The 27,792-nt window shown below is 41.8% G+C and overlaps 1 protein-coding gene across 1 annotated transcript in view; it reads right to left on the minus strand.

Moving 5' to 3' along the window:
- The window catches only part of EDNRB (endothelin receptor type B), a 110,524-nt gene that overhangs the window by 28,524 nt on the left and 54,208 nt on the right, over positions 1–27,792 (minus strand). Inside the window, exons 3-5 of the mRNA XM_073580431.1 lie at positions 15,433–15,545; positions 11,242–11,446; positions 10,147–10,296 (exon numbers count right to left, since the gene is read on the minus strand). Coding sequence (XP_073436532.1) covers positions 10,147–10,296; positions 11,242–11,446; positions 15,433–15,545 — 468 coding nt within the window. The remainder of the gene's footprint in view (positions 1–10,146; positions 10,297–11,241; positions 11,447–15,432; positions 15,546–27,792) is intronic.

Here is a 27,792-nt window from a genome sequence, read left to right on the forward strand (position 1 = left end):
GTGGGTTCCACAGTGGCAGGATAACAATGCACCAGGAGGTGAAGGCTGAGGAAGCGTCCTCCCATTGTAGAAAACCTCCGGGATGTACAGAGGATAGCTGCTGGTGTGCTCTGATCATGATGAAAGACTGCGGCCTTCGAAACGTTTTGGTTTACTGACCCCCTCGTGCACCCATCCACTAGTTCCCATGATGTCATGCTAGACCACGCCCCTCGCTCACCTCGACACCGCGGTGTCGTTACCGGCTGGAGCACACCAGCAGCTATACTCTCTGCACATCCTGGATGTACAGAGAGGATAGCTGCTGGTGTGCTCTGATCATGATGAAAGACTGCGGCCTTCGAAACGTTTTGGTTTACTGACCCCCTCGTGCACCCCTCCACTAGTTCCCTTGTTGTCATGCTAGACCACGCCCTCGCTCACCTCGACACCTCGGTGTCGTTACCAGTTGGAGCACACCAGCAGCTATACTCTCTGCACATCCAGAAGGTTCGCTACAATGGGAGAATGCTCCCTCAGCCTACACCTCCTGGCGCATTGTTATCCTGCAACCATGGAACCCACGGGACCTCACACCATCACAAGGAAGCACAAGTAACCATACACCATCACCAAGCAGCCTAAGCCAGTGTCTTAAAACCTGAGTGTTTTGCCACTTGCCTCCTAACCTGCCTGGATGATTGCCTAGTCAGTGACTTCATTGATGTTGTCCTTTGACCCCTCTTTTATAGCACAGTGATTATTCTATTTTTTGATCAATTTGTATGTTATTCGGATAGGATTGGACACAGAGCCTGTCACATCACCAGCAGCTCCATTCCCCCTTTTTTGACATTTGTGAGTGTCAGTGGGTCTATCTTTTGTATTTCCTTGAAACAATAACAATTAGTTGTGTTTAAATAAAATGTTCCTGTGCTGAAATAATCTTACAAATGTGTCCCTGGTGTGTACTGTGTAATGGCTGTGTCTTACCATGCAGGAACATGGTCTGATCATACCACAGCTCCTGGACAGGGGAGGATGAAAATGAGTATACAGACATTACAGCACATGATCACAGCTGATTCTTTTTGTGAGGTAAAACATTTCCCTGCCTGTTTTTAAACAATGTTTTACCTCAAAGAAAGAATCATTTGTGATTCTGTGCTGTAATGTCTGTATACTCTCTTTTGCATCCTCCCCTGCTCAGGAGCTGTAGTATGATGAGACCATGTTCCTGCATGGTGAGACACAGCCATTACACAGTACACAGCAGGGGCACATGTATAGATTATCTCAGCACAGGAACATTTTATTTAAACACATCCAATTGTGGAACTTATTATTATTCCAAGATCTATTGAATTAAATCAATTTTTGTTCATATGTAGTGTTGAGCGATACCATCCGATACCCTAAAATATCAGATCGGATGGTATCCGCCCGATACGAAAAAAGTATCGGGTATTGCCGATTTCGAAAGTCCCATTCAAGTCTATGGGACTTCCGGTATCGGAATAAGAAAAACCCTTTTCTGTCCTTGTACAGCCTCTCGGGGGGGGTGTACGGACCTTCCGGGGGTCTGTGCCGACTGCCCGGGGGTCTGTACGGACTGCCAGGTGTCTGTACCGGCCTGCCGGTGGTCTGTACCGGCTGTCCGGGGGTCTGTGCAGGCTGCGGGGGTCTGAACCGGCCTGCCGGGGGGCTGTGCCGGCCTGATGGTGGTCTGTACCGACTGTCCGGGGGTCTGTACAGGCTGCGGGGGTCTGTACCGACCTGCCGGGGGGCTGTGCCGGCCTGCCGGTGGTCTATACCGACTGTCCGGGGGTCTGTGCAGGCTGGGGGGGTCTGTGCAGGATCGTCCGATGGGACTACAAGTCCCATCGGGCGATGCCTGCTACCATGACGGTGATTGACACATTAGCCAATGATGGGACAGTAGTAGTCCCATCATCCGGCTAATGTGTTGAATGTACAAAAAAAAATACATACTACATACATGCTACATGCTACATACATACTACATACATGCTACATACATGCAACATACATACTACATACATACTACATATATACTATATTCATACAACATACATACATACTACATACATACTACATGCTACATACATGCAACATACATACTACATACATGCTACATACATACTACATATATACTACATGCATGTAACATACATATATACTACATATATACTACATGCAACATACATACTACATATATACTACATGCATGCAACATACATACTACATATATACAACATATATACTACATGCATGCAACATGCATACTACATATATACCACATATATACTACATGCATGCAACATGCATATATACAACATATATACTACATGCAACATACATACTACATATATACTACATGTATGTAACATACATATATACTACATATATACTACATACAACATACATACTACATATATACTACATGCATGCAACATACATACTACATATATACAACATATATAATACATGCAACATGCATACTACATATATACCACATATATACTACATGCATGCAACATACATATATACTACATATATACTACATGCAACATGCATACTACATATATACTACATGCATGCAACATACATATATACTACATATATACCACATGCATGCAGCATGCATACTACATATATACCACATATATACTAAATGCATGCAACATACATATATACTACATATATACTACATGCATGCAACATGCATACTACATATATACAACATATATACTACATGCATACTACATATATACCACATGCATGTAACATATATACATACTACATATGTACCACATGCATGCAACATGCATACTACATATATACCACATATATACTACATGCATGCAACATACATACATACTACATATATACCACATGCATGCAACATGCATACTACATATATACCACATATATACTACATGCATGCAACATACATATATACTACATGCATGCAACATGCATACTACATATATACAACATATATACTACATGCATGCAACATACATACTACATATATACCACATATATACTACATGCATACTACATATATACCACATGCATGCAACATGCATACTACATATATACCACACATATATACTACATGCATGCAACATACATACAACTTATATACTACATGCATGCAACATGCATACTACATATATACAACATATATACTACATGCATGCAACATACATATATACAACATATATACTACATGCAACATACATACTACATATATACTACATGCATGCAACATACATATATACTACATATATATTACATGCAACATACATATTACATATATTCTACATGCATTCAACATACATACATACAACATATATGCTACATGCATACTACATATATACCACATGCATGCAACATACATATATACTACATGCATGCAACAATGCAACATGCATACTACATATATACCAGATATATACTACATGCATGCAACATACATATATACTACATATATACCACATGCAACATACACACTACATATATACTACATGCATGCAACATGCATACTACATATATACTACATGCATGCAACATACATATATACTACATGCAACATACATACATACTACATATATACCACATGCATGCAACATGCATACTACATATATACCACATATATACTACATGCATGCAACATACATATATACTACATATATACCAGATATATACTACATGCATGCAACATACATATATAATACATATATACTACATGCAACATATATACTACATACATACTACATATATACCACATGCATGCAACATGCATACTACATATATACTACATGCATGCAACATACATATATACTACATGCATGCAACATACATACATACTACATATATACCACATGCATGCAACATGCATACTACATATATACTACATATATACTACATGCATGCAACATACATATATACTACATACAATACATTCATACAATACATACATATAGACATATAGTACATATAACATAGAGTACATACTCACCATCACTTGTCACTTTGATCCCCGAAGCCATTGTCATCTATGGAATAAATATTAAAATAACAAACCACCAATATACTTACCCCTGATCCGCAGAAGTCCACGAGTGTCCCACAACGATCTTGCATGGAGAACAGCAGCATCAGCTGATGCTACCGTTCTCTACGGGCTCCAGGAATCCAGTGTCGGAGTTAGGTATCCTTCCACCCTGTATTCCTCCGCCACTGTAAAAAAAAAAGTCCCTAGTCTCATTTTATGGCATTGCTGTGTGAGAAATTTCCCACGCAGCTTGTGCCATAAAGTGAGACTAGGGACTTTTTTTTACAGTGGCGGAGGAATACAGTGCGGAAGGACACCTACCTCCCGACACTGGATTCATGGAGCCCATAGAGAATGGTAGCATCAGCTGATGCTGCTGTTCTCCACGCAAGATCGTCGTGGGACACTCGTGGACTTCTGTGGATCAGGGGTAAATATATTGGTGGTTTGTTATTTCAATATTTATTCCACATATGACAATGGCTTCGGGGATCAAAGTGACAAGTGATGGTGAGTATGTACTGTATGTCTATATGTATGTATTGTATGAATGTATTGTATGTAGTATGTACAGTATGTATGTTGCATGCATGTAGTATATATGTTTTATATATGTAGTATGCATGTTGCATGCATGTGGTATATATGTAGTATGTATGTTGCATGCATGTAGTATATATGTAGTATGCATGTTGCATGTAGTATATATGTTTGTTGCATGCATATAGTATATATATGTAGTATGTATGTTGCATGTAGTATATATGTTGTATATATGTATGTTGCATGCATGTAGTATATATGTTGTGTATATGTAGTATGCATGTTGCATGCATGTAGTATATATGTTGTATGTATGTTGCATGCATGTAGTATATATGTAGTATGCATGTTGCATGCATGTGGTATATATTTAGTATGTATGCATGTTGCATGTAGTATATATGTAGTATATATGTATGTTGCATGCATGTAGTATATATGTGGTATATATGTAGTGTGCATGTTGTATATATGTTGTATGTATGTTGCATGCATGTAGTATATGTGGTATATATGTAGTATGCATGTTGCATGCATGTAGTATATATGTTGTATATATGTATGTTGCATGCATGTGGTATATATGTAGTATGCATGTAGTATATATGTAGTATGTATGGAGTATGTATGTTGCATGCATGTAGTATATATGTAATATGTATGTGGCATGTAGTATATATGTTGTATATATGTATGTTGCATGCATGTGGCATATATGTAGCATGCATGTAGTATATATGTGGTATATATGTAGTTTGCATGTTGCATGCATGTGGTATATATGTAGTATGTATGTTGTATTCATGTAGTATATATGTAGTATGCATGTTGCATGTAGCATATATGTATGTTGCATGCATGTAGTATGCATGTTGCATGCATGTAGTATATATGTTGTATGTATGTTGCATGCATGTAGTATATATGTGGTATACTGTATATGTAGTATGCATGTTGCATGCATGTGGTATATATGTAGTATGTATGTTGCATGCATGTAGTATATATGTAGTATGTATGTTGCATGTAGTATATATGTAGTATATATGTATGTTCCATGCATGTAGTATATATGTGGTATATATGTAGTATGCATGTTGCATGCATGTGGTATATATGTAGTATGTATGTTGCATGCATGTAGTATATATGTAGTATGCATGTTGCATGTAGTAGATATGTATGTTGCATGCATGTAGTATATATGTAGTATGCATGTTGCATGTAGTAGATATGTATGTTGCATGCATGTAGTATATATGTAGTATGCATGTTGCATTCATGTATTATACAGTATATGTTGCATGTATGTTGCATGTAGTATATATGTTGTATATATGTATGTTGCATGCATGTGGTATATATGTAGTATGCATGTAGTATATATGTGGTATATATGTAGTTTGCATGTTGCATGCATGTGGTATATATGTAGTATGTATGTATGTTGCATGCATGTAGTATATATGTAGTATGCATGTTGCATGTAGTATATATGTATGTTGCATGCATGTAGTATATATGTAGTATGCATGTTGCATGCATGTAGTATATATGTTGTATGTATGTTGCATGCATGTAGTATATATGTGGTATATATGTAGTATGCATGTTGCATGCATGTAGTATATATGTATGTTGCATGCATGTAGTATATATGTAGTATGCATGTAGTATATATGTGGTATATATGTAGTATGCATGTTGCATGAATGTAGTATATATGTAGTATGTATGCATGTTGCATGCATGTAGTATATATGTAGTATGTATGTATGTTGCATGCATGTATTATGTATGTTGCATGTAGTATATATGTAGTATATATGTATGTTGCATTCATGTAGTATATATGTGGTATATATGTAGTATGCATGTTGCATGCATGTGGTATATATGTAGTATGTTGCATGCATGTAGTATATATGTAGTATGCATGTTGCATGCATGTAGTATATATGTGGTATATATGTAGTATGTGTGTATGTTGCATGCATGTAGTATGTATGTAGTATGTAAGTAGCATGTAGTATGTATTTTTTTTTTTACATTCAACACATAGGCCGGATGATGGGACTACTACTGTCCCATCATTGGCTAATGTATCAATCACCATCATGGTAGCAGGCATCGCCCGAAGGGACTTGTAGCCCCATCGGATGATGCCTGCACAGACCCCCGGACAGTCGGTACAGACCACCGGCAGGCCGGCACAGCCCCCCGGCAGACCGGTGCAGACCCCCGCAGCCTGCACAGACCCCCGGACAGTCGGTACAGACCACCGGCAGGCCGGCACAGCCCCCCAGCAGGCCGGTACAGACCCCCGGCAGTCCGCACAGACCCCTGGGCAGTCGGCACAGACCCCCGGGCAGTCGGCACAGACCCCCCGGAAGGCCCGAACTGACGGCGCATCATGATGCGCACAGACCGCGCATCATGATGACGTCATTTCGGCAGCCAATCAGAGCCACAGCAGTGGCTCTTTGCATTATGGGAACTTCTGATTCCGATATCCGATATTGAAAAAATATCGGTACTCGGTATCGGAATTCCGATACAGCGAATATCGGCCGATACCCGATATTTGCAGTATCGGAATGCTCAACACTATTCATATGTAAACCTCTTTAAAGAAATGACACATTACTTTAGATGTATACTGCACCCAGTGGTCTTAACAGAGCATGTGAGTTCATTATTTCATTCATTCATCCATATTGACACTCTGTTTGATATTCAACTAATAGTCATGATTGAGATTTGTAAGTAGATTGACTAGTGATAAACCACCATTGAGCCAATTCATCAATTCATGACAATCTTGGCCATATGTCATTGTTGGTCACGGAGGAAGTGACTTCTCTATTTCACAAAGTAAAGAGCTAACAGGTAAGAATGTATGGCTCTTGCTATAGTGAATTTAATCTGGTCAATATTTCAATATAGACTAATTTATTTGAATGAGCACCATGCAATTCTATACCTTTGGCTGCAGAAGTCTTCTTCAGGATTGTGTGTGACCTGAGAGACCTGAAAGTATCAGCCAATTGCCACAGTTCAAGGAACCAGTGTCACTTTTCTATAGAATATCGTTTTTGTTAGTGTGACTACTCCTATAAAAGGAATATGTCACCGAATCTAAGGGCATAATGTGGAGACAAAGGCCCTGATTCTAGCACTTACTAGGTTGCTGGTTGTAGTTTGGATAAAATCACATTTTTTTTTAGCAAGAGATGACTACTAAACCTGCTGCCATGAAGTCTTCCATATTCTTGAGCTCTGATTAACTCCGCCCCCACCACTGATTGGCAGCTTTCTTCCAATGTACAGTTTCTCTCCCTGATGAAGGAGTAACCCTCCAAAATGATCGTTGGGGTGGATTGCTGACTGCTGGAACCTCTGCCCGCCATTTCATTAGGTAATTTATGCTTCCTTTCTTACTACTATGCTTCTTCATACACCTGTCTAACCATGGTGAATGATCACTTGCTATTTGACAATGACCTGTGTATTTAGCTGTTTACTTGATGGATGGAGCTCATAGAAGATATATATATATATATATATATATATATATATATATATACTTTTTAGCGGTGCATTCTTAATTACCATATATATACACTATATGCTCTTTGCGATAATTTAGTAACTTTATGTATGTTTTTCTTGTTACTGCATAGGTTCTGTTTGTACAGCAACCCCTTTTTATCCATGCGGTGTGCGGTTTTCGCACTTTATTGTCCACTTCCCCCCATTTGTTTCTGGATTTGTCTCAGTAAATATAATAAAAATTATTGATTTTACTTTGGACTTATAGTCGCTTTTTTGGAGCTTTGCTCAGTTTGTTCTCTTGGCAGATTGCGATTGTCCTTATTGTCCATCTATTTGTGTCTGCTATTGAATTATTATGCTGATATTCTGATATTTAAAATGCAGATACTTGTCAAAGGTATTTTTATTCATTTTTTTTCCAATGTACAGTGTACACAGAAATCTGCCAATCCGTGGTATGGGCGGGGCAATACAGAGCTCAGCATTCAGAGAACTACTAGAGCTGCAGCAGAGAAAATGGTGATTTTATTAAACCTGCAGCAAGTAGCTCTGCAAGCGATACATTGCTGGAATCAGGATCTCTGTCCCTACATTACACTGCTCTAAGATGACAAATTCACTTTTAGGGATCAATGAACCAGAAGGAATTAGAGAGGAGTGGTAGGAATGTATACTCTATACCAGTGGTCCCCAAACTTTTTTGCACCAGGGACCGGCTTCAAGCAAGACCATTCTTCCATTGCCCGGCAGGGCAGGGATGGAGGTGTGGCAGGGGTGGGGCTTTGATCATAAGGGGGCGGGGCTATGGACAGGGTTGTAGTTTAGAAACAAGATCAGTCGCATAATGAAACTAGGGGAAACATCACCAATTGGCGAGCAACCCGGGGGCGGACATCTGGCTGTGGGGCCCTCTTTCTGACATCTATTCACCTCGGTAAGCTGCATTGTCTTTATTATTTCTGGGTCACTTGACCGGAGCGCTTACAAATATAGGATTATACTGTCAGACGGGTGCCCCTTTGCTTGCCTGCATGTTCCTTGGTGCACTATGACTATTTTGTTATACCTTTTATGTATTTTTGCATGTACAATAAACATTTATATTTATTTATTTCTTTTGTTTCCACCGCGTACTCCTGTTTCTCTGGTATATTAGGGTTGTAGTTTAGTAGTACATACTTATCATTTAATTATAACATTTATAATGTGAATGTTACTCAACTCACCATAGGTTTTGAATGAGTGGGAGCACTGGGCTTGTTTTCCTGCCACAAGACGGTCCCATCTAGGGGTGATGAGAGACAGCAACACCCTTGTATGCATGGCTCCGCTCTCACCCTTGTATAAATGGCTCCACTCCCACCCTTGTATACATGACTCTGCTCCCACCCTTGTATGCATGGGTGAGCTCCCCCATCCTCCCCATCATACTTATCCTCACACTGTCGCTGAACTTCCCTGCATCTCTATCCTGGCGCGTCAGCTTCTTCCTGTGCGGAGCGGTCACATAGTATCGCTCATTAAGGTCATGAATATAGGAGTGGAGTCGCGTCCATATTCATGACCTTAATGAGCAGTACTACGTGACCGCTCAGCACTGGATGAAGCTGCTGCACCCGACAGGGGTGCAGGAACTGAGGGTGAATGTCGATGTCTTCTGGAAGCTGGTGGTTGCAGCAGTCACTACAGTGCTACAGCCGCCGGCTCCTCTTTTGTCCAGCATTCTGAGCCGTGGCTCCGCGGACCGGCAACAGAACTGCAATGGCCGGTCCTTGGCCGCAGACTGGTGGTTGGGGACCCCTGCTCTATACTGTACCTCTGTCAATATACATATGAAACACGTGTATACAATATACCATCTGTATATTACTGGAAATTACACTAATCACATCATATATTTCACTTTGATGCTATAAATCATTGCAGCTCTAACATAACAAATAAGTCTTGTTGTCACTTATGAGACAGCTGGCCCAGTACTGTACCTGTTTTATATGGTCATTCAATGAGATTGTAATTCCATTTTTCTTTCGCAGCAACTCATATGTCATCAGAGTATAAAAAACTGCAGTAACAAGCAAAGGAAGGCAGAAATAGAAACTGAAAAGCCATGGACCTTTGTAAGTCTTGTAAAACTGAAAGAAAAATGTAATATGTACAGTACAAATAATGATCAAATCACCTAATACTTATGACATTTTTTTGCATTCATTTTTTATATTCACGTGCTATATTCAACAAAAGTAAAATCTACTAATTTTTTTTTCATTTATATCATTTAGAATGAAAAAATTGGTCTTTCTTTGGAAACCATCAACAAGCAGGCTAGTCGTTGCAGCTATATGTTATATAGTCTGGATAAGTTGTTAGCAATATATCATAAATGAAACTCTAGCATGATTAGAGATTGATAGGTCAAAAATTCTGGTTTAATTGATTTATAATATATGTTTTAGAGGGATGAAGTTATTCCTTACACAAGTCTACTGTCATTTTTTTTATGTCTGTGACAGGAGACGTTTTTGACTGCAGTCATTGAACTCTGCAATGACTGTATGCAGGGTTCCCTCTAGTGGCAGTTTTAAATGATGGTGTCTCTGCGATCCCTAAGGGTGGGTTTTTCAAGACCCTGACAGACCCACCAAAGGCTTCCTAGGCAAAGCTGCTTCAAGGATAAAACGCTTTAAGGTTTCTGAATCCTGAAGCAGTTAAAAGAAGTGACGCATGATGTAACTTGTGCACAGCATTAGTTTTCTGCGGCAGCGTTAAAATGTTTTTTATGGAATTTGCTGGAAATAGACCCCGTGTGCACATACTCTTACTGCGAATAACCCTCCCGAATTCTAATTAAAACATATTACTGTGTATTGCAAAAACGTTATTGCAATATTTTAGTCTGTTATATAAACTTAGCGCTTCACTTCAAATTCTACATGTTCTTATATTTATGGATAGAACAGTTCGTTCCAAAGTGTATTCCAGCATTCGGAGAGCTTTTGTCCTGTTTCCGTATATCACCTGTGCTTATTTCTATTCTACATACCGTACATAGATTTTAGGTGCAGTAACTTCCAGCTTACTTCTAAGAATGACGTAGTTTGCCTTGGCTGAAACATGCAGGTTCTCATTTCTTGTCCATTGTAGTCATATTGTATAACATTAAAGCCTATGGCTTCTGGGATTGCCAGTGTGACTGATACAGTCCAAATACATAGAATTTCCAATACAGTCCACTTAGTAGCACGGCTGCCACCAATGTGATTCCAGGATGCAACTGCTCTGTATCTGAATTGCAAAAAAGTATACATTTTTACATTTTTTCAAACATTTATTTGTAATCTGTTCATATATTTTATAAACTTAAGTTTCTTAATATAGTATGGTATGTTTTAAGCCATTGCTTACATTAAGTAGTGCTTCCTTTCCACCTTTCTCTTCTCCCTCCTCATGCAAACACTGTAGCTTTCTATTAATTCATGTCAGTGCGCCCTCTACTGGGTCTTGATATAATAGGTGGTGTACTCATCCCTCTATATATTATTATTTTCTGGGAGCTTGACCTTTAGTGTAATGGATGCTACTATTAATATTGATTAATGTGCTAGAACTAGTCTCCCTGAACATGGTTTTGTGCTCCCATGACACATAGGCATTCCAGCCAATAGGTATGTCTTCAGTTGAGTGCCTAATTAAAGGGAATCTGTCACCAGGTTTTTGCGAGCAGCATAATGTAGGCAAAGAGACCCTGAATCCAGTGATGTATCACTTAGGTTAATGGGTGCAGTAGTTCTAACACAGTTAGCTTTATTAATGCAGCGGAGCTGAGAATGCTAACTCCGCCCACACCAGGCCCTGCATATACAGCTTTGGCAAAAATTATGAGACCACTGCACAGATTTATAAAATTCAGCTTCTCTACATGTCTGACAGCCAGTATATTCCTGTGCCAGTTGAATTCCAACCAGAGTATACCTCATTCTACTTAATGTGCTTCTGATTAGGTGATCACCTGAAGCAAATATTATTTACTGAAGAAAAGTATAAAAAAAACCCTGCTGTGGTGTTCACAATCCTCTTGCAATAGGACAAGCTGGATGGCAAAACAAGTGCTAGTAATAGCGCAAAAGTAATAGGAATGAAAAAATAACTCTTAATCATGCCAAGGGAGTTGAAAAGAAAAGTCTTGAGTGAGGAAAAGAAGGGCTCAATTCTGGCTTTACTAGCAGAGGCATACAGTGGGCGCCCTGTTGCCTCTATCCTTAACATTTCTAAGATGGCAGTCCATTACAACAAGCAGCAGACATTGGGGACAGCAAAGTTACGGAGCGGCAAAGGGCAAAAATTACTCTCCACTCACTGGGATGACCATCATCTTATTGAAATGTCACTCAGCAACCGCAGGATGATATCAAGTGACCTACAAAAGAAATGGCAAATGGCAGCTGGGTTGAAGTGCATGGGAAGAACAGTTCGTAACAGGCTCCTAGAGGCAGGGCGCCTTTCATCAATGAAAAGCAAAGGAGAGCCAGGCTGAAGTTTGCCAAAGACCATAAAGATTGGACCATAGAGGACTGGAGTAAGGTAATCTTCACTCATGAGTCTAATTTTCAGCTTTGCCCAACACCTGGTCATCTATTGGATAGACGGAGACCTGGAGAGGCGTACAAGCCACAGTGTCTTGTACCCACTGCAAAATTTCGAGGACTGGTTTTTCCAGCAGGACAATGCGCCATGCCACACAGCAAGGTCAATCAATGTGTGGATGAAGGAACACCACATCAAATGCCTGTCATGACCAGCCCAAGCTCCAGATCTGAACCCCATTGAAAACCTCTGGAATGTAATCAAGGGGAAGATGGATAGTCACAAGCCATCAAAGAACTGCTTACATTTTTGTGCCAGGAGTGGCATAAGGTCACCCAAAAGCAGCGTGAAAGACTTGTGGCAAGCATGCCAAGGCGCATGAAAGCTGTGATTAAAAATCATGGTTATTCCACAAAATATTGATTTCTGAACTCTTCCTGAGTTAAAACATTAGTATTGTTGTTTCTAAATGATTATGAACTTGTTTTCTTAGCATTATTTGAGGTCTGCAAGCACTGCATTTCTTTTTGTTATTTTGACCATTTCTCATTTTTTGAAAATAAATACAAAATTTAGTGCTTGGAAATTCGAAGACATGTAGTCAGTAGTTTATAGAATAAAAGTGCAATTTACATTTTACTCAAAAATATACCTATAAAGAGAAAAATAAGACAAACTGAAAATTTTGCAGTGGTCTCTTAATTTTTGCCAGAGCGGTATATTGTCTACAGACAATGAGCTGCTTATCAAAGAAGGGGGCATGGTCGGACCACTACTCACTCGGCCAACTAGTCACAGCAATGATAATGTCCTAAGTAAACAACAGCACACAATTTAATAAGTGACACATCATTGAAATCTGCGTTTTAACCCCTACTTCATACTGTCCTCCGATTATATAGCAAAATCCTCCTGACTGATTCCTTTTAAGCTTTGAGTAATTGCATACAGCCACCAATATATCAGAATTTCTTGGAAATTTTACTGAAGTCAGTGTCGAAAGTAATTGTCCTGTGGAAGTGTCAGAGAGTCTTGTGATGTTACATTTTATCTGAAATGATGTTTTATACAACATACTGTACACATTCTATAACCATATGTGTAGCCGGCAGATATGAAATTCCAGATAAGTAACATTAGCAATATTAGGAGCATTTTAAGCGTCTACAGAACTAAGCATGTAAAATAGGCAAATAAATACTGTATACTTCACTTAGCTTGTACAGTTGTGTATTTTTAAAAGTATGTTCTCTAATAGAGTGCAATATTTTTTGTTGCAGGCAATAATGTATCGAACCCAGATATCTCATAGAAACAAATCTCCTCCTGAATGGATGCCACTTACTAGAGTGTTTTCAAAGAGATAAGATAACATATGTGTGTATGGATTGAATGTACTATATATGAGATACGTGTATCATGTGACACAGAGGATTCCAAATGTGTGTAACTCTGCTACCAGAGTAAAAGGGGGGCACTTTAATTGATCTAAGGTTTAATAGATACTGTATTATGGTTTGTTTCACACGGATTTCTTTGATACAGTGGGTACGGAAAGTATTCAGACCACTTTAAATTTTTCACTCTTTGCTTCATTGTAGCCATTTGGTAAATTCAAAAAAGTTCATTTTTTTCTCTTTAATGTACACTCTGCACCCAATCTTGACTGAAAAAAACCCCCAGAAATGTAGAAATTTTTGCAAATTTATTAAAAAATAAAAATTGCAATATCACATGGTCATAAGTATTCAGACCCTTTGCTCAGTATTAAGTAGAAGCATCCTTTTGAGTTAGTACAGCCATGCGTCTTCTTCCACAATTGCTCAGTTTGGCTGGATGGTCAGGTCTAGGAAGACTTATGGTGGTCCCAAATTTCTTCCATTTAAGGATAATGGAGGCCATTGTGCTCTTAGGAGCACTTAGTACAGCAGAAATTCTTTTGTAACCCTGGCCAGACCTCAGACCTGTGCCTTGCCACAATTCTGTCTCTGAGCTCCTTGGCCAGTTCCTTTGACCTCATGATTCTCATTTGGTCTGACATGCACTGTGAGCTATGAGGTCTTATATAGACAGGTGTGGGCCTTTACAAATCGAGTCCTATCAGGTTAATTAAACACAGATGGACTCCAATGAAGGAATAGAACCATCTCAAGGAGGATCACAAGGAAATGGACAGCATGTGACTTAAATATGAGTGTATGAGCAAAGGGTCTGAATACTTCTGACCATGTGATATTTCAGTTTTTCTTTTTTAATAAATTTGCAAAAATTTCTACATTTCTGCTTTTTTCAGTCAAGATGGGGTGCACAGCATATATTAATGTGAAAAACAATGTACTTTTTTGAATTTACCAAATGGCTGCAATGAAGCAAAGAGTGAAAAATTTAAAGGGGTCTGAATACTTTACGTACCCACTGTATATGTTTCCATTTGTGTACCTTTGTCATTTTTGCTGCCTTCAGTCTGAATTTGCAATGTGCACATTCCAATAAGAACAAGGAAACCCAAAACATAAACAGGTATGTTGAAATTCTGGACTGATATTATATAAAAATCTATTTTAGTACAATATTAATATTCACATCTGTTTTCTGTGCAGTATAGGTAATTTTTAAGAAATGTAAAGATGTACCGTAATCAGATTGTTAACATACACTGTTATTATTATATTATCCATTATAAGTACCTGTCAATACTAAGAGCACACAGGCTGAGAACTGTAATTCCAACAGAAGATTTTTGCAGGAATGGTATCAGTTTGCAGATTTTAACTCCAAAGGGCCATTTTTGAGATAACAGCTTTAAATAAAAAAAGAAAAGAAAGATATGATTTTTAGATTTAATTTTTGTCATCATAGTTGGACTAGATTTAGATACTATTTTATAGATCACATGTTAAAAAAGTATTTACTAGTTGCTATTGTATGACTATAAAATTTCTCACATAACTGTATGCGAATAAGCTGATTTGATTTATTACAATCCCTAATTTCCAGCAAGAAAAATTGTGTAATGAAACCACAGTTTTCTTATAATTGATGAAGCATTCCTGCAATTATTTGGATGTCCCTGAAGGCAGAGTTAAATACAATAATCATAAAGACAAATTTGCAAAAAACTTCATAAAGGAGTGTTCCTACCTAAAAAAAAAGTGTCAATCATTCACTGGATAGATGATAATTGGTGTGGGAAATGCAAACTCCTTCTCCTCTATCTTCCCAGACCAGTCGATTGCGCATGTTCCATAGCGATACATTCAAACTCTATGGTATTGACAAAGCTAGCAGAGTGCTGCACTTGACTTTATCATCAGCCACACAAAAAGTCAATGGAGTGGCAGATCTCATACATGACCATCTGTCTCATTTAACTCCCATTTGCAGTCATGCTGCCTTGGGAGACCTAGGGGAAAAGGTTTATGACCCCTATTCTGGCAATTGGTGCATGACCCAGTGATGGCAACAATACCAATCTAGCATATATCACCTACCTAATGTATCAGGTGGTAATTTTTGGAGACCCCTTTAACTGTATCCAGGGTTCTGTTGGAGATGGCTTGGCATAGACAACATCTTTACATGATCTTTGTGCTTCATGTTCACTACTTTTAGCGCACGCTTTCAAAGTGGAGGGAAGAGCGAATACCAGGCCCAACCCTGTTTCAAACCTCTTAACGTGCAAATGAACCCCATATCTGCTGCTTAATAGCATTGTTTCAAATTATAGATTTCCTTTAATACACAACTGAAGCACCAGCAAAAGACATCAGAAAATAAGAGACGATGCTTCAGAAAAAACCCTGGCCATGAGAAGTGCCTTTTGCAGGAAAAACTCAGCTAATATGTGGCTTATAGACGTTATGTGTTTACAGTATACCCATATAACCAAGTTCTGAATGCAGCTTCCTATCAAAGTCGTTTATGTCATATGTATTGACAAGACATGTCATCAAACCTTATCAGCTAAGTATAAGTTCTGAGACCCCACCATTACTGAGACCAGCAGAATAGTGCTCAAAGTCATTCCATTAGTTTGTATTGTTAATAGAAATAGACCTTGAATTACATTAGGCTTACTTTATTATAAACTAGCTGTAGAGCCTGGCGCTGCCCGGGCATAGTAACTAACTACGGTTAGTTATAACGAATTATAATGATATCTATATATATAAAGCTGAGTGTAGAGCCCCGCCTGCTCCGCATAGCCACATTCACTATAATATCCCACATCATCCCGTCAGCCAGAGCCACTGGACTACCACCCCTAATATGCCACATCATCCCGTCAGCCAGAGCCACTGGACGACTCTTCCTAATATCCCACATCATCCCGTCAGCCAGAGCCACCGGACAACTACCACTAATATACCACATCATCCTGTCAGCCAGAGCTACCGGACTACTACTCATAATATCCCACATCATCTCGTCAACCAGAGCCACTGGACAACTACCAGTAATATCCCACATCATCCCATCAGCCAGAGCCACTGGACTACTCTTCCTAATATCCCACATCATCCCGTCAGCCAGAGCCACTGGACTACTCTTCCTAATATCCCACATCATCCCGTCAGCCAGAGCCACCGGACAACTACCACTAATATACCACATCATCCTGTCAGCCAGAGCTACCGGACTACTACTCATAATATCCCACATCATCTCGTCAACCAGAGCCACTGGACAACTACCAGTAATATCCCACATCATCCCATCAGCCTGGGATCAGAACCAGAGCGCTGAGTGGATTTGCCCTGACTTGCATACCAATGATCCCTTTAATAGAGCCCTGGAGTCAGAATCAGCACCAAGGGATTTGCCCTGACTTCCATACAGGAGATCTCTTTATGAGAGGCCAGGGGGCAGAATTAAAGCGCTGGATGGATTTGCCCTGACTTCCATACTGGAGATCCCTTTAAGAAGGGCCTGGGGTCAGTACCAAAGCGTAGAGTGGATTTTCCCTAAATTCCATACCAATGATTCCTTTAAGAGACTCTGGGTTCAGAACCACAGAGCTGAGTAGAACTGTCCTAACTTCCATACTAGGGATCCCTTTAAGAGAGGCCTGGGGTCAAAACCAAAGCGCTGGATGGATTTGCTCTGACTTCCATACCAATGATCCCTTTAAGAGGGAAGATGTGCCTAAGGGATGGAGGATATGTGATGGGTATATTGGCACGGGAGGGGGGATTCATTTCTGTCATGTGATCTCTGCTCCTTTCAGGGGGGCAGACAATGGCTGGGAGCTAATGTTCCCAGGGATGCTAGATTTCTTCCCGACTTCCACCATGTCAGTGTCTGCTGAGGTGTTGTCAAGTGGGAAAGCTGTTGGTCATAGCAACCAATCACAGCTCAGCTTCTTTTGAACAGCTCTGGTGAAATGAAAGCTGCTTCGTGATTGGTTGGTGATACACACACACAGACTTTCATTTTTATATATAGAGATCTGAGCCTCACTTTTTACCAACTGCAGTTGCATGTACTCAGCCCGTGCATGCCATCCTTCTCCTCCAAGTCTGAGCGCAGCACACCTGTGTACAGTTGCTATATGACAATGTCATGTGTTTGCTTCTTGCATTACCTTTGGCTCTGGACTATGTACAGCTCTGACGGCTTTTCAACGTGACATGTGCCCTGCTAGTTACTGTAAAAACCTCAAGTGCGGATGGTTATATTAATGTTTAACATACATGGACACTATGAAGATCAAAGCAGCATCCTTTGATGCATATTACAGTAGCATTTATCTGATACAGGACAACTTAACTTTAAAAGCCAGCCATAAAATGTTTACAATGTCTCCATACAACTATTCTCCCTACTGACATGCTGATTTAAATTGCACTGGTTAGTGACCACTTTGTAATGACACTGAGGAAGAACTAATGCAACAGAAGATAATTAAAGGGCAGTAGACAAGCCAGAGCCCTTCATGCTATTCTTGGATGTCCAATTGGAGCTGTAGTTGTTAAAATACTTTCTTAGAAAAGCCTGCAGCAAGGTGAATAGTAATTCAGATGTATTTTTGGAAGCCACGATTGTAAAATAATGGCTGCACATGGCCCTTCGATCACCGGTTGGACATCTTTGGCAGATGTGTGGCCAGACTTTGCTGTAGGATATTTGAATTCCTCTATTTCAATTTACTGGCTATAACCAACCAATGTGCTAATGATTAAATATGATGTTTTGTAAATTGCTGCAGAGATAATATCCAACATGTCATTAGAGAATGACAAAATATCTCCAGAAACATGTTTTCTATTTGCACAGTTTGTTATCTTTTCTGTGATGTCTTGGATTTTGGACTTTACTGATCCTGTTTTTAAAAATTAATCAATTCAGCATTTAGTTAATAAATCTACTGTCATATGGCTGGCTATATGTGGGTATTAGATTTTACAGCATTATAAAACAGTAGTAGTGCTTGTTGTGAAGTAAGGCCTGCATTTGTCATTTTAAAGGGAACCTGTCATGCAAAAATGCTATGAAAGCGGTTGTCTGGTCCAAATCGATAAGTCTGTAGTCACTCTGTGTGACTGTAAACTTATGAATCCCCCCAGCGCACGCACTGTGCACTGCAGAAATTTCCCGGTTTGTGACCTTGGACCAGAGTGTATGTATAAGTTATACGGTGGTTATCAAAAGTGTTCAGACCCCCTTTAAATTTTTCACTCTTTGTTTCATTGCAGCCATTTGGTAAATTCAAAAAAGTTCATTTTTTTCTCATTAATGTACACTCTGCAGAAAAAAACAGAAATGTAGAAATTTTTGCAAATTTATTAAAAAAGAAAAACTGAAATATCACATGGTCATAATTATTCAGACCCTTTGCTCAGACACTCATATTTAAGTCACATGCTGAATCATGAGGTCAAAGGAACTGGCCAAGGAGCTTAGAGACAGAATTGTGGCAAGGCACAGATCTGGTCAAAGTTACAAAAGAATTTCTGCAGTATTCATGGTTCCTAAGAGCTCAGTGGCCTCCATAATTCTTAATTGGAAGAAGTTTGGAACCACCAGAAGTCTTCCTAGACCTGGCCGTGCAGTCAAACTGAGCAATCATGGGAGAAGAGCCTTGGTGAGAGAGGTAAACAAGAACCCCAAGATCACTGTAGCTGAGCTCTAGAGATGCAGTAGGGAGATGGGAGAATGTCCCACAAAGTTAACTATCACTGCAGCCCTCCACCAGTTGGGCCCTTATGGCAGAGTGGCCCGACAAAAGCCTTGTGAGGGTTTCCACTGTTTGGTTTTAGGAAGCTTCGCCCCCAGCAGTTCGCCCCCAGCAGTTCACCCCCAGGTACACTTCGCCCCCGAACATTTCGCCCCCAGCATTTCGCCCCCAGGTTGTTTCGCCCCCGCACATTTCGCCCCCGCACATTTTGCCCCCAGCAGTTCGCCCCCGGATGTTTCGCCCCCAACAGTTCGCCCCCGGATGTTTCGCCCCCCAGCAGTTCGCCCCCAGATGTTTCGACCCCAGATGTTTCGCCCCCGGATGTTTCGCCCCCAGCAGTTCGCCCCCGGATGTTTCGCCCAAGGATGTTTCGCCCCCAGCAGTTCGCCCCCGGATGTTTGGCCCCCGGATGTTTGGCCCCCGGATGTTTCGCCCCCGGATGTTTCGCCCCCAGCAGTTCTCCCCCAGATGTTTCACCCCCAGCAGTTCGCCCCCAGCAGTTTGCCCCCGGATGTTTCGCCCCCAGCAGTTCGCCCCCAGCAGTTCGCCCCCGGATGTTTCGCCCCTGGATGTTTCGCCCCCAGCAGTTCGCCCCCGGATGTTTCGCCCCCAGCAGTTCGCCCCCGGATGTTTCGCCCCCAGCAGTTCGCTCCCAGCAGTTCGCCCCCTGCTTTTTGACCCCAGATGTTTCGGCCCCAAATTAGGCAGGGAATTTCGGCCTTCTGTTTTAGCCCTAAGACCGCTTTCACAGTAGCCACTTTCCCAAGTGCTAAGCACTGGAAAATCGCTAAGAAGATTGCCAATTTTGAAAATACTAGATGGTGGCCCGATTCTAACGTATCAGGTATTCTAGAAGGCACAGCCACGTGGTATGTTGCACAGGTTATGTAGTATATTGGACAGTCCACGTAGTACATTGCACAAGCCACGTAGTATATAAGACAGCCGACGTAGTATTTTGGACAGCGCACGTAGTAAATTGCACAGTCCACATAGTAAATTGCACAGCGCACATAGTAAATTGCACAGTTCACATAGTAAATTGCACTGGTCACGTAGTATATTGGCCAGCCAACGTAGTATATTGCACTGGTCATGTAGTATATTGAACTGTCCACATAGTTTAGGAATGTGGGCACTATATTCGTGCTTAAAAAAAAAATAAAGATATACTCACCTCAGCCATGGGCCCTGAAGTCCTCGCGCCTCTCTGCAGTGCTGGCGGTGGCTTCCGGTCTGTGCGCAGGACCTGCGATGACGTCGCGGTCACATGACCGTGACATCATCACAGGTCCTGGACGCATAGCATCGTTCGGACTGGAAGGCACAGCGTGCATCGGAGAGAGGCGCGGAGGACAGCGCGACATTGGAGGGGGTGAGAATAACCTTTTTTTTTATTATTATTATTTTTAACATTACATCTTTTCACTATTGATGCTGCATAGGCACCATCAAGAGCGAAAAGTTGGTCACACAGGGTTAATAGCAGGGTTAACGGAGTGCGGTACACCGCGATCCGTTAACGCTGGCATTAATCCTGTGTGAGCGGTCAGCGGTGAGTGCAGGGCAGTGAAGCAGCGGGCATTTTTATGGCAGACTGTGACCGTCGCTGATTGGTCGTGGGCGTTTTGCCACGACCAATCAGCGAATTGGATTTACATGACAGACAGACGCCGCGACCAATGAATATACGAATAAAACGTTACAGACAGAAAGATGAAAGTGACCCTTAGACAATTATATAGTAGATAAGTCAATGGCTAGAAAAGCGAGGTGTTGTTTCGGCCAGCACTTTTTATTTTATTACAGGAGCTATTTTTGAGCACTTAGCGTTCATCAATAGCCTGTATCTTATGGGTCATTACCGAGAGCGCTCACAAAAGCGCTCTGAAAAATGCCAGTAAAGCACGTGCTTTGGAGTTCTAAAACAGTCGCAGCATAAGGGTGCTTTCACACTTCCGCTACATATGCACTACAGGCCGCCCGTTCGCTTCTGTAATGCCGCATTCCGCTAACCTGCAGCGGAACGAAAAGAAGAAAATGCTCTTCTTTTTGTTCTGACACTGATAGCGGAATGCGGCACTACGAAAGCGAACGGGCGGCTGCAGATCGCGGAACCCAGCCGTTCACTTCTATGGGCAATGCAAGCGGAATGCCAGCATTCAGCCAGCATTGCCCCGGAGTCAGCTGGATGTCAGATCCAGAGCGGATCGACCTCTGGCGGCCACAAACACAAGTGTGAAACCACTCTAAAATTACAGTGTGCAAGAGGCTTAAAATCTAAACAATTCTGAACTTTTACCTGACCCAGCACTGACCTGCTTTGTTGCAAGTTTTGTTGCAGATGTAACAAGTAGCATGGTCACATGTCCTGCAAGTTACATTAGACTAACTTTTATTCCATCTGTACATCAGAATATAGCAGTGTCTGAAATCTCCACAAAGAGAGAAGTGTACTGCCACAAAAAATCAGTCAGCTTCCACAGCAATTCACTTTCTACAACTATGAATTCAGTTCTGTCCAAACGTGGAAGGAGGAAGTTGGTCCATGAGAATCACATTTACTTATTTTCCAAACGAACCGCTGATGATGTCCATTCCATCTGGGTATGTGAAAAACGGTCGACTTGCAAGGGACGTGTTTGGACCAATGAAGAATCTGGCGAAGTTGTGAAAGTAGTCAATCTTCACAATCACGCAGCACAAGCTGCAAGACCTGAAGCAATCCGACTTGTTAATGAGGCTGTGACCAGGGCAAGGACAACACAGGAGACACCACAACAGATTCTCACAGACGTCGTTTCAGGAGCCCATTCTAATGTTGCAGCACTTCTCCCAAGGAAAGCATCACTGAAGAGAACAATACGATTAGCAAGGCAACTTGGCAATATCCCAAGGTTACCTCAAACCCTTGATCAACTTGTTATTCCCCTGGAGTTCCAGGAGATCAGTATTGATGGTGTCCAGCAGCAGTTCCTTCTGCATGACTCTGGTAAGCTACTTAACCATTTAACATTGTATGAAAACAATTCCATTGTGCATAATTATTGCAAAGTTTATTTTGCACAAATGTGAAAAATGCTACACTATAAGGTGCTGATATAAAATACTATGTGATTCTTGCCTTCAAGGGAAACTTTGAGGTTAATATAATGTAGTGAGGCCTACTGATTCCAACTAGTGTTGGCCGATCACTGGAAAGATAAGATCAGATCGGGCTGATCATACCGAAAGATTGGAATTAATTCGGATCCAATCTCCAGAGCTAGATGTAGATATATATATATATATATATATATATATGCACACTGTATGCCCGAACAGTGTGTGTGTATATATATGTATATATGTGGGTGGGTGATGGTGGTCTGGCACTTTTGGAACTTTGAAATGCAATAAAGGATTTGTATAGGATTTGAGCAGCGCGGAGGTCTTTCTTCATGGATGCATGTTAAGTACGGGCGGAAGCCAACCCCTGCTCTAGCAGCACACTGAGTCCTCAGCAACAATCTCAGTTGAGCCACTCTTCTTCCAGCTTTCTTGCATATATATAATGGCCCCAAGCTGCGCTGTTAAAAAATAAACAAACCCAGTTATTCAACTCTCTCTCCGGTGTCCAGCGCTGTCTCCGGCGGTGCAGGGAATTCCGAAATCCCAACGCTATGCATTCTGGGTTGTGCATCACCACCTCTGCACATGTGCCGGGCTGTTCTGTGACGTGATGTGGTGCTTTCCCAGGACCGTCTAGTGAGCGGTCCTGGGATCACTCTCCACTGTAGTTATAGTACGGCAGGCACAGAGGCGGCGATGCGCCGCCTGGATTTCGGGATTCCCTGCACTGCTGGGCTAGGAGCCGGAGCCAGTACTGGACACTGGAGAAAGAGGTGAGTAACTGGGTTTGTTTATTTTTTAACAGCGCAGCCTGGAGCCATTTACTAAAGCTAAATATGCACACACGCTGTACACCCGTATAGTGTGTGTGTGTATATATATGCACACTGTTCGGATGTGTATCCCGGACAGTGTTTTCAGATTACGGAGGATTCCGATTTCTAATTCAGATCATCATCATGATCTGGCTACAAATCGGATCGTAATTTAAAATAACGATTAGCCTGAAAATCGTAATAAATTACGATCTTCAGTGATCGGACCGGCCAACACTAATTCCAAATATGCAGCATTGTACTGGCCATACCTGTCCTGGATGCTGCCCCGGAGTTCAGCCTCGCCTGTCTGCGGCATGCACGGGCTGAACTGCCATCGCTGACTAATTCCTCGGTTCTCGTAGTTCAGTCCTGCAGATCCGTGTACAGGTCGGGCTGAACTCCGGAGCTCTGGTGAGATACGCCAGGATTTACAGATGCATTTTGCCTGCTGCTTCCAAGCACTTTTTAAGCACTTTGCAAGCGCTTTGGCAAAACGCTTCTGCAAATAGGGGACGTGGCCAAGCTCTGCTATGGGCGTGGCCATGCCCTGCTATAGCCTAAACCGAGCGTATTTGGCGTGGTTTGCAGGAATTTTCTGGGAGGTTTCCCTCTTGCCCATTCCCATTCCTTCTGGCCCCGGCCGGAATCTGCCCGTAACCCGCACCATAGACATGAAAGGGCGGGTTTCAGGCAGGAAACACAGCACGGAATACGCCTGTAAATCCAGCTTATCTGGATAAAGCCTGAGGCCTCGTGCCCACTGACAGAAGGGGATTGCGGAGCGGCATCTCCGCAGCGGCTGTAATTGCGGTAGCAATTGCAGATCCCACAGGAATCTATTTGTGCCTGCAATTTTGGCCACTATTGTGGTACCCTAATTCTGTATCAAAATCTTCACTTAACTCTATGGATTTAGGTGCAGGTTTTAGTGCAGGATTTCAGCCCCTTGTCTGAATGGCTGGAATTTTGTTTGTATAATGGCAGCATACATTGACATGCTGCACTGCATGTTTTCTTTTTTGTAAACAAAATGTTTTCATCAGCACGTGGATGGGATTTACACATTAATGCTGCATATGACCCCAGCCTAATGGACCATTCAGTTATGCGTTAGGCCAAAAGCACACTGGTGATTTTACTGGCGTTTTTTGCGTCCCGCACAATCCTCTCAATGAGACAGCATAGGCAGCGCAGACGTCACGAACGTCCGCGCTGCCCACCCGACGACTAGCGTGCCCATCCGCCTGAATGGAATGCCCCATTCAGGCGGGCGGCCCGCCCAGTTGTTCATTCAGATGTCCAGCCGCACGGCCCGTCTGGATGCGACTGTCAACTAGACGGCCGTTCAGCATGGCGTCGATCGGCCGTGCTGAACGGCCGTCTAGTTGAAGGGTCTAAAGGTACCCTAAAAATGTGACCTATTTCAAGTTTGGAAGTAATTTTAATTTTAAACAAAAATATATAATTTTCCACTGGGACAATATATGTTGTAAAAAACTATTGGTTGGCCCCTTCACACTAGATTTTGCTTCAGTTTTTTTATTATGAAATCAGAAAATCTGGAGCAAAATGTGAGTATTTAATGTGAGATATGAACAGAGGCTTCTGATTAGGATTTTTTTTTTGTGAATTTATCCCAAAACTGTCTGCTGCTTGTTACACTTTTCTGTTATTTCCTCTACTAATACTTTCATTTTAAATTAGGAAATGGACGTTGATATTTGGAACAAGAGACAATCTCCATCTACTGGCACAAAGTAAAGAGTGGTTTGCTGATGGCATGTTTTTCACTACACCAGCCTTGTTTAAGCAACTTTACACAATCCATGTAGTCCACAGCGGCCTTGTTGTTCCTGTAGTGTACACCTTGCTGACAGACAAGAGCCGTTCTACATACCAGAGGTTGCTGCAAGAGCTGAAGAACTTGCAGCCTGGACTGCAGCCAGACAACCTGATGTTGGATTTTGAACTAGCTGAAATACAGGCATTTGAAAGTGAATTCCCCAACCTTGTGAAGACTGGTTGCTTTTTCCACCTATCACAGTCGGTTTGGCGTAAAGTTCAAAATGAAGGACTCAAGATGCAATACCAAGGTGACCATGAATTTGCCCATTGGATACGCATGATACCTGCCCTGGCCTTTCTACCACCACAGAATGTTGTGCAATCATTTGAAGAATTGGTGGAAGATCCTGACTTTCCACAAGAAGCAATACCTATTGCCAACTATTTTGAAGACAGCTATATCGGTCGAATGAATCGCAGATAACGTCAGGCACCTTTGTTTCCAGTTCAATTCTGGAATGTGTATGAACGAACATTGAATGATCAACAGCGAACAAATAATGATGTCGAAGGATGGCACCGTAGCTTTCGAGAAACATGTGGTACTCTTTTCCAAAATATATACCGGTTCATTAACTGTCTGAAACATCAGCAAGAGCTCCATAGTTTTGAAATTATTCAGATAATAGCAGGAAATCCCATCGCTGCAAGAAGCAAAAAGTATGCTGCAATTTCAGCAAGGGTTAAACGTATCGTGCAAGATTTCGATAATAGAAGCTTGATGGATTATCTGAGAGGCATTGCCTACAGCTTTGATTTTTAGTTCATGGTCACATATTGTATGTTTTGAGAGCAGTGTTTTTAGCTGTAAAATAATTCAAGCATTATAACCTGTAATTTGTATTTTCTCTTTTTCTCTAATCCTTCCCCTCTATACCTTTTTATGTTTCTTGTTAAAACAGTTTTGATATATACAGTTAAAGCATAACTCTACAAAAAACATGTTATGTTATAGTATGTGTGCCCATGATATTCATTTCCAAAGGAGACCTTCCAGCAGCTTCACTTCTGTGTGAAAAGTCTCATCCAAGTTAAAGCTCCAAGTGCTGCAGGATTTCAGTGGTTGTAAGGAGGCTGTTTCTCCTTAGTAGCAGTACTTGTGGATGGATTCTAGAGGGCGTGGCTGCACAGGAGCATGCAGCTAACAATATATTCCCGATGATGTATAAAGGGCTGCTGGTTTACAGCCCTCTGCAAAGCCCCCCCTATGTGTTCCGTCCTGTAACGGCTTTACACAGGCAGGGGGGAGCCCTCCTCTTGTCCAGGACAGAGCACATGAGTGGAGGGTGAAGGGGAGCTTTGCAGAGGGCTGTGAACAAGAGGCCCTGAATGTATCATAGGGAGCCAGGATCCGTTCTACTCCCAAGGGGGCACGACCTCCTTAGTAACCAATGAAATCCTACTATTTTCCTGTCTGTTTGTAAAATTACTCATCTAGAAAATAAAGTTTGAGAATAAAAAAAACTAATTTGATCAGAATTCTATATCTTAGACTCATATGGTGTATTATTAGTGATGAGCAAACCTGCCAATGTTCAGTTCAGGCAGGTCTTTCCCGGATGCGAAAGATCCAGGAGCAAATTGCTAGAGGCAAAACATCCAGGGATGAACTGCTGGGGGCGAAACATCTGGGGGCGAAACATCCGGGGGCGAAACATCCAGGGATGAACTGCTGGGGGCGAAACATCCGGGGGCGAACTCCTGGGGGCGAAACATCCGGGGGCGAACTGCTGGGGGCGAAACATCCGGGGGCGAACTGCTGGGGCGAAACATCCGGGGGCGAACATCCGGGGTCGAACTGCTGGGGGTGAAACATCCGGGGGCGAAACATCCGGGGGCGAACTGCTGGGGGCAAACTGCTGGGGGCGAAACATCCGGGGGCGAAACATCCGGGTGCGAACTGCTGGGGGCGAACTGCTGGGGGTAAAACATCCGGGGGCAAAACATCCGGGGGCGAACTGCTGGGGGCAAAACATCCGGGGGCGAAACATCCGGGGGCAAACTGCTGGGGGCGAAACATCCAGGGGCGAAACATCCGGGGGCAAACTGCTGGGAGCGAAACATCTGGGGGCGAAACATCTGGGGGCGAACTGCTG

This window comes from Dendrobates tinctorius, unplaced genomic scaffold, assembly GCF_039654945.1.
Source record: "Dendrobates tinctorius isolate UK_male_01 unplaced genomic scaffold, ASM3965494v1 ptg000064l, whole genome shotgun sequence".
Taxonomy (NCBI): Eukaryota; Metazoa; Chordata; class Amphibia; order Anura; family Dendrobatidae; genus Dendrobates; species Dendrobates tinctorius.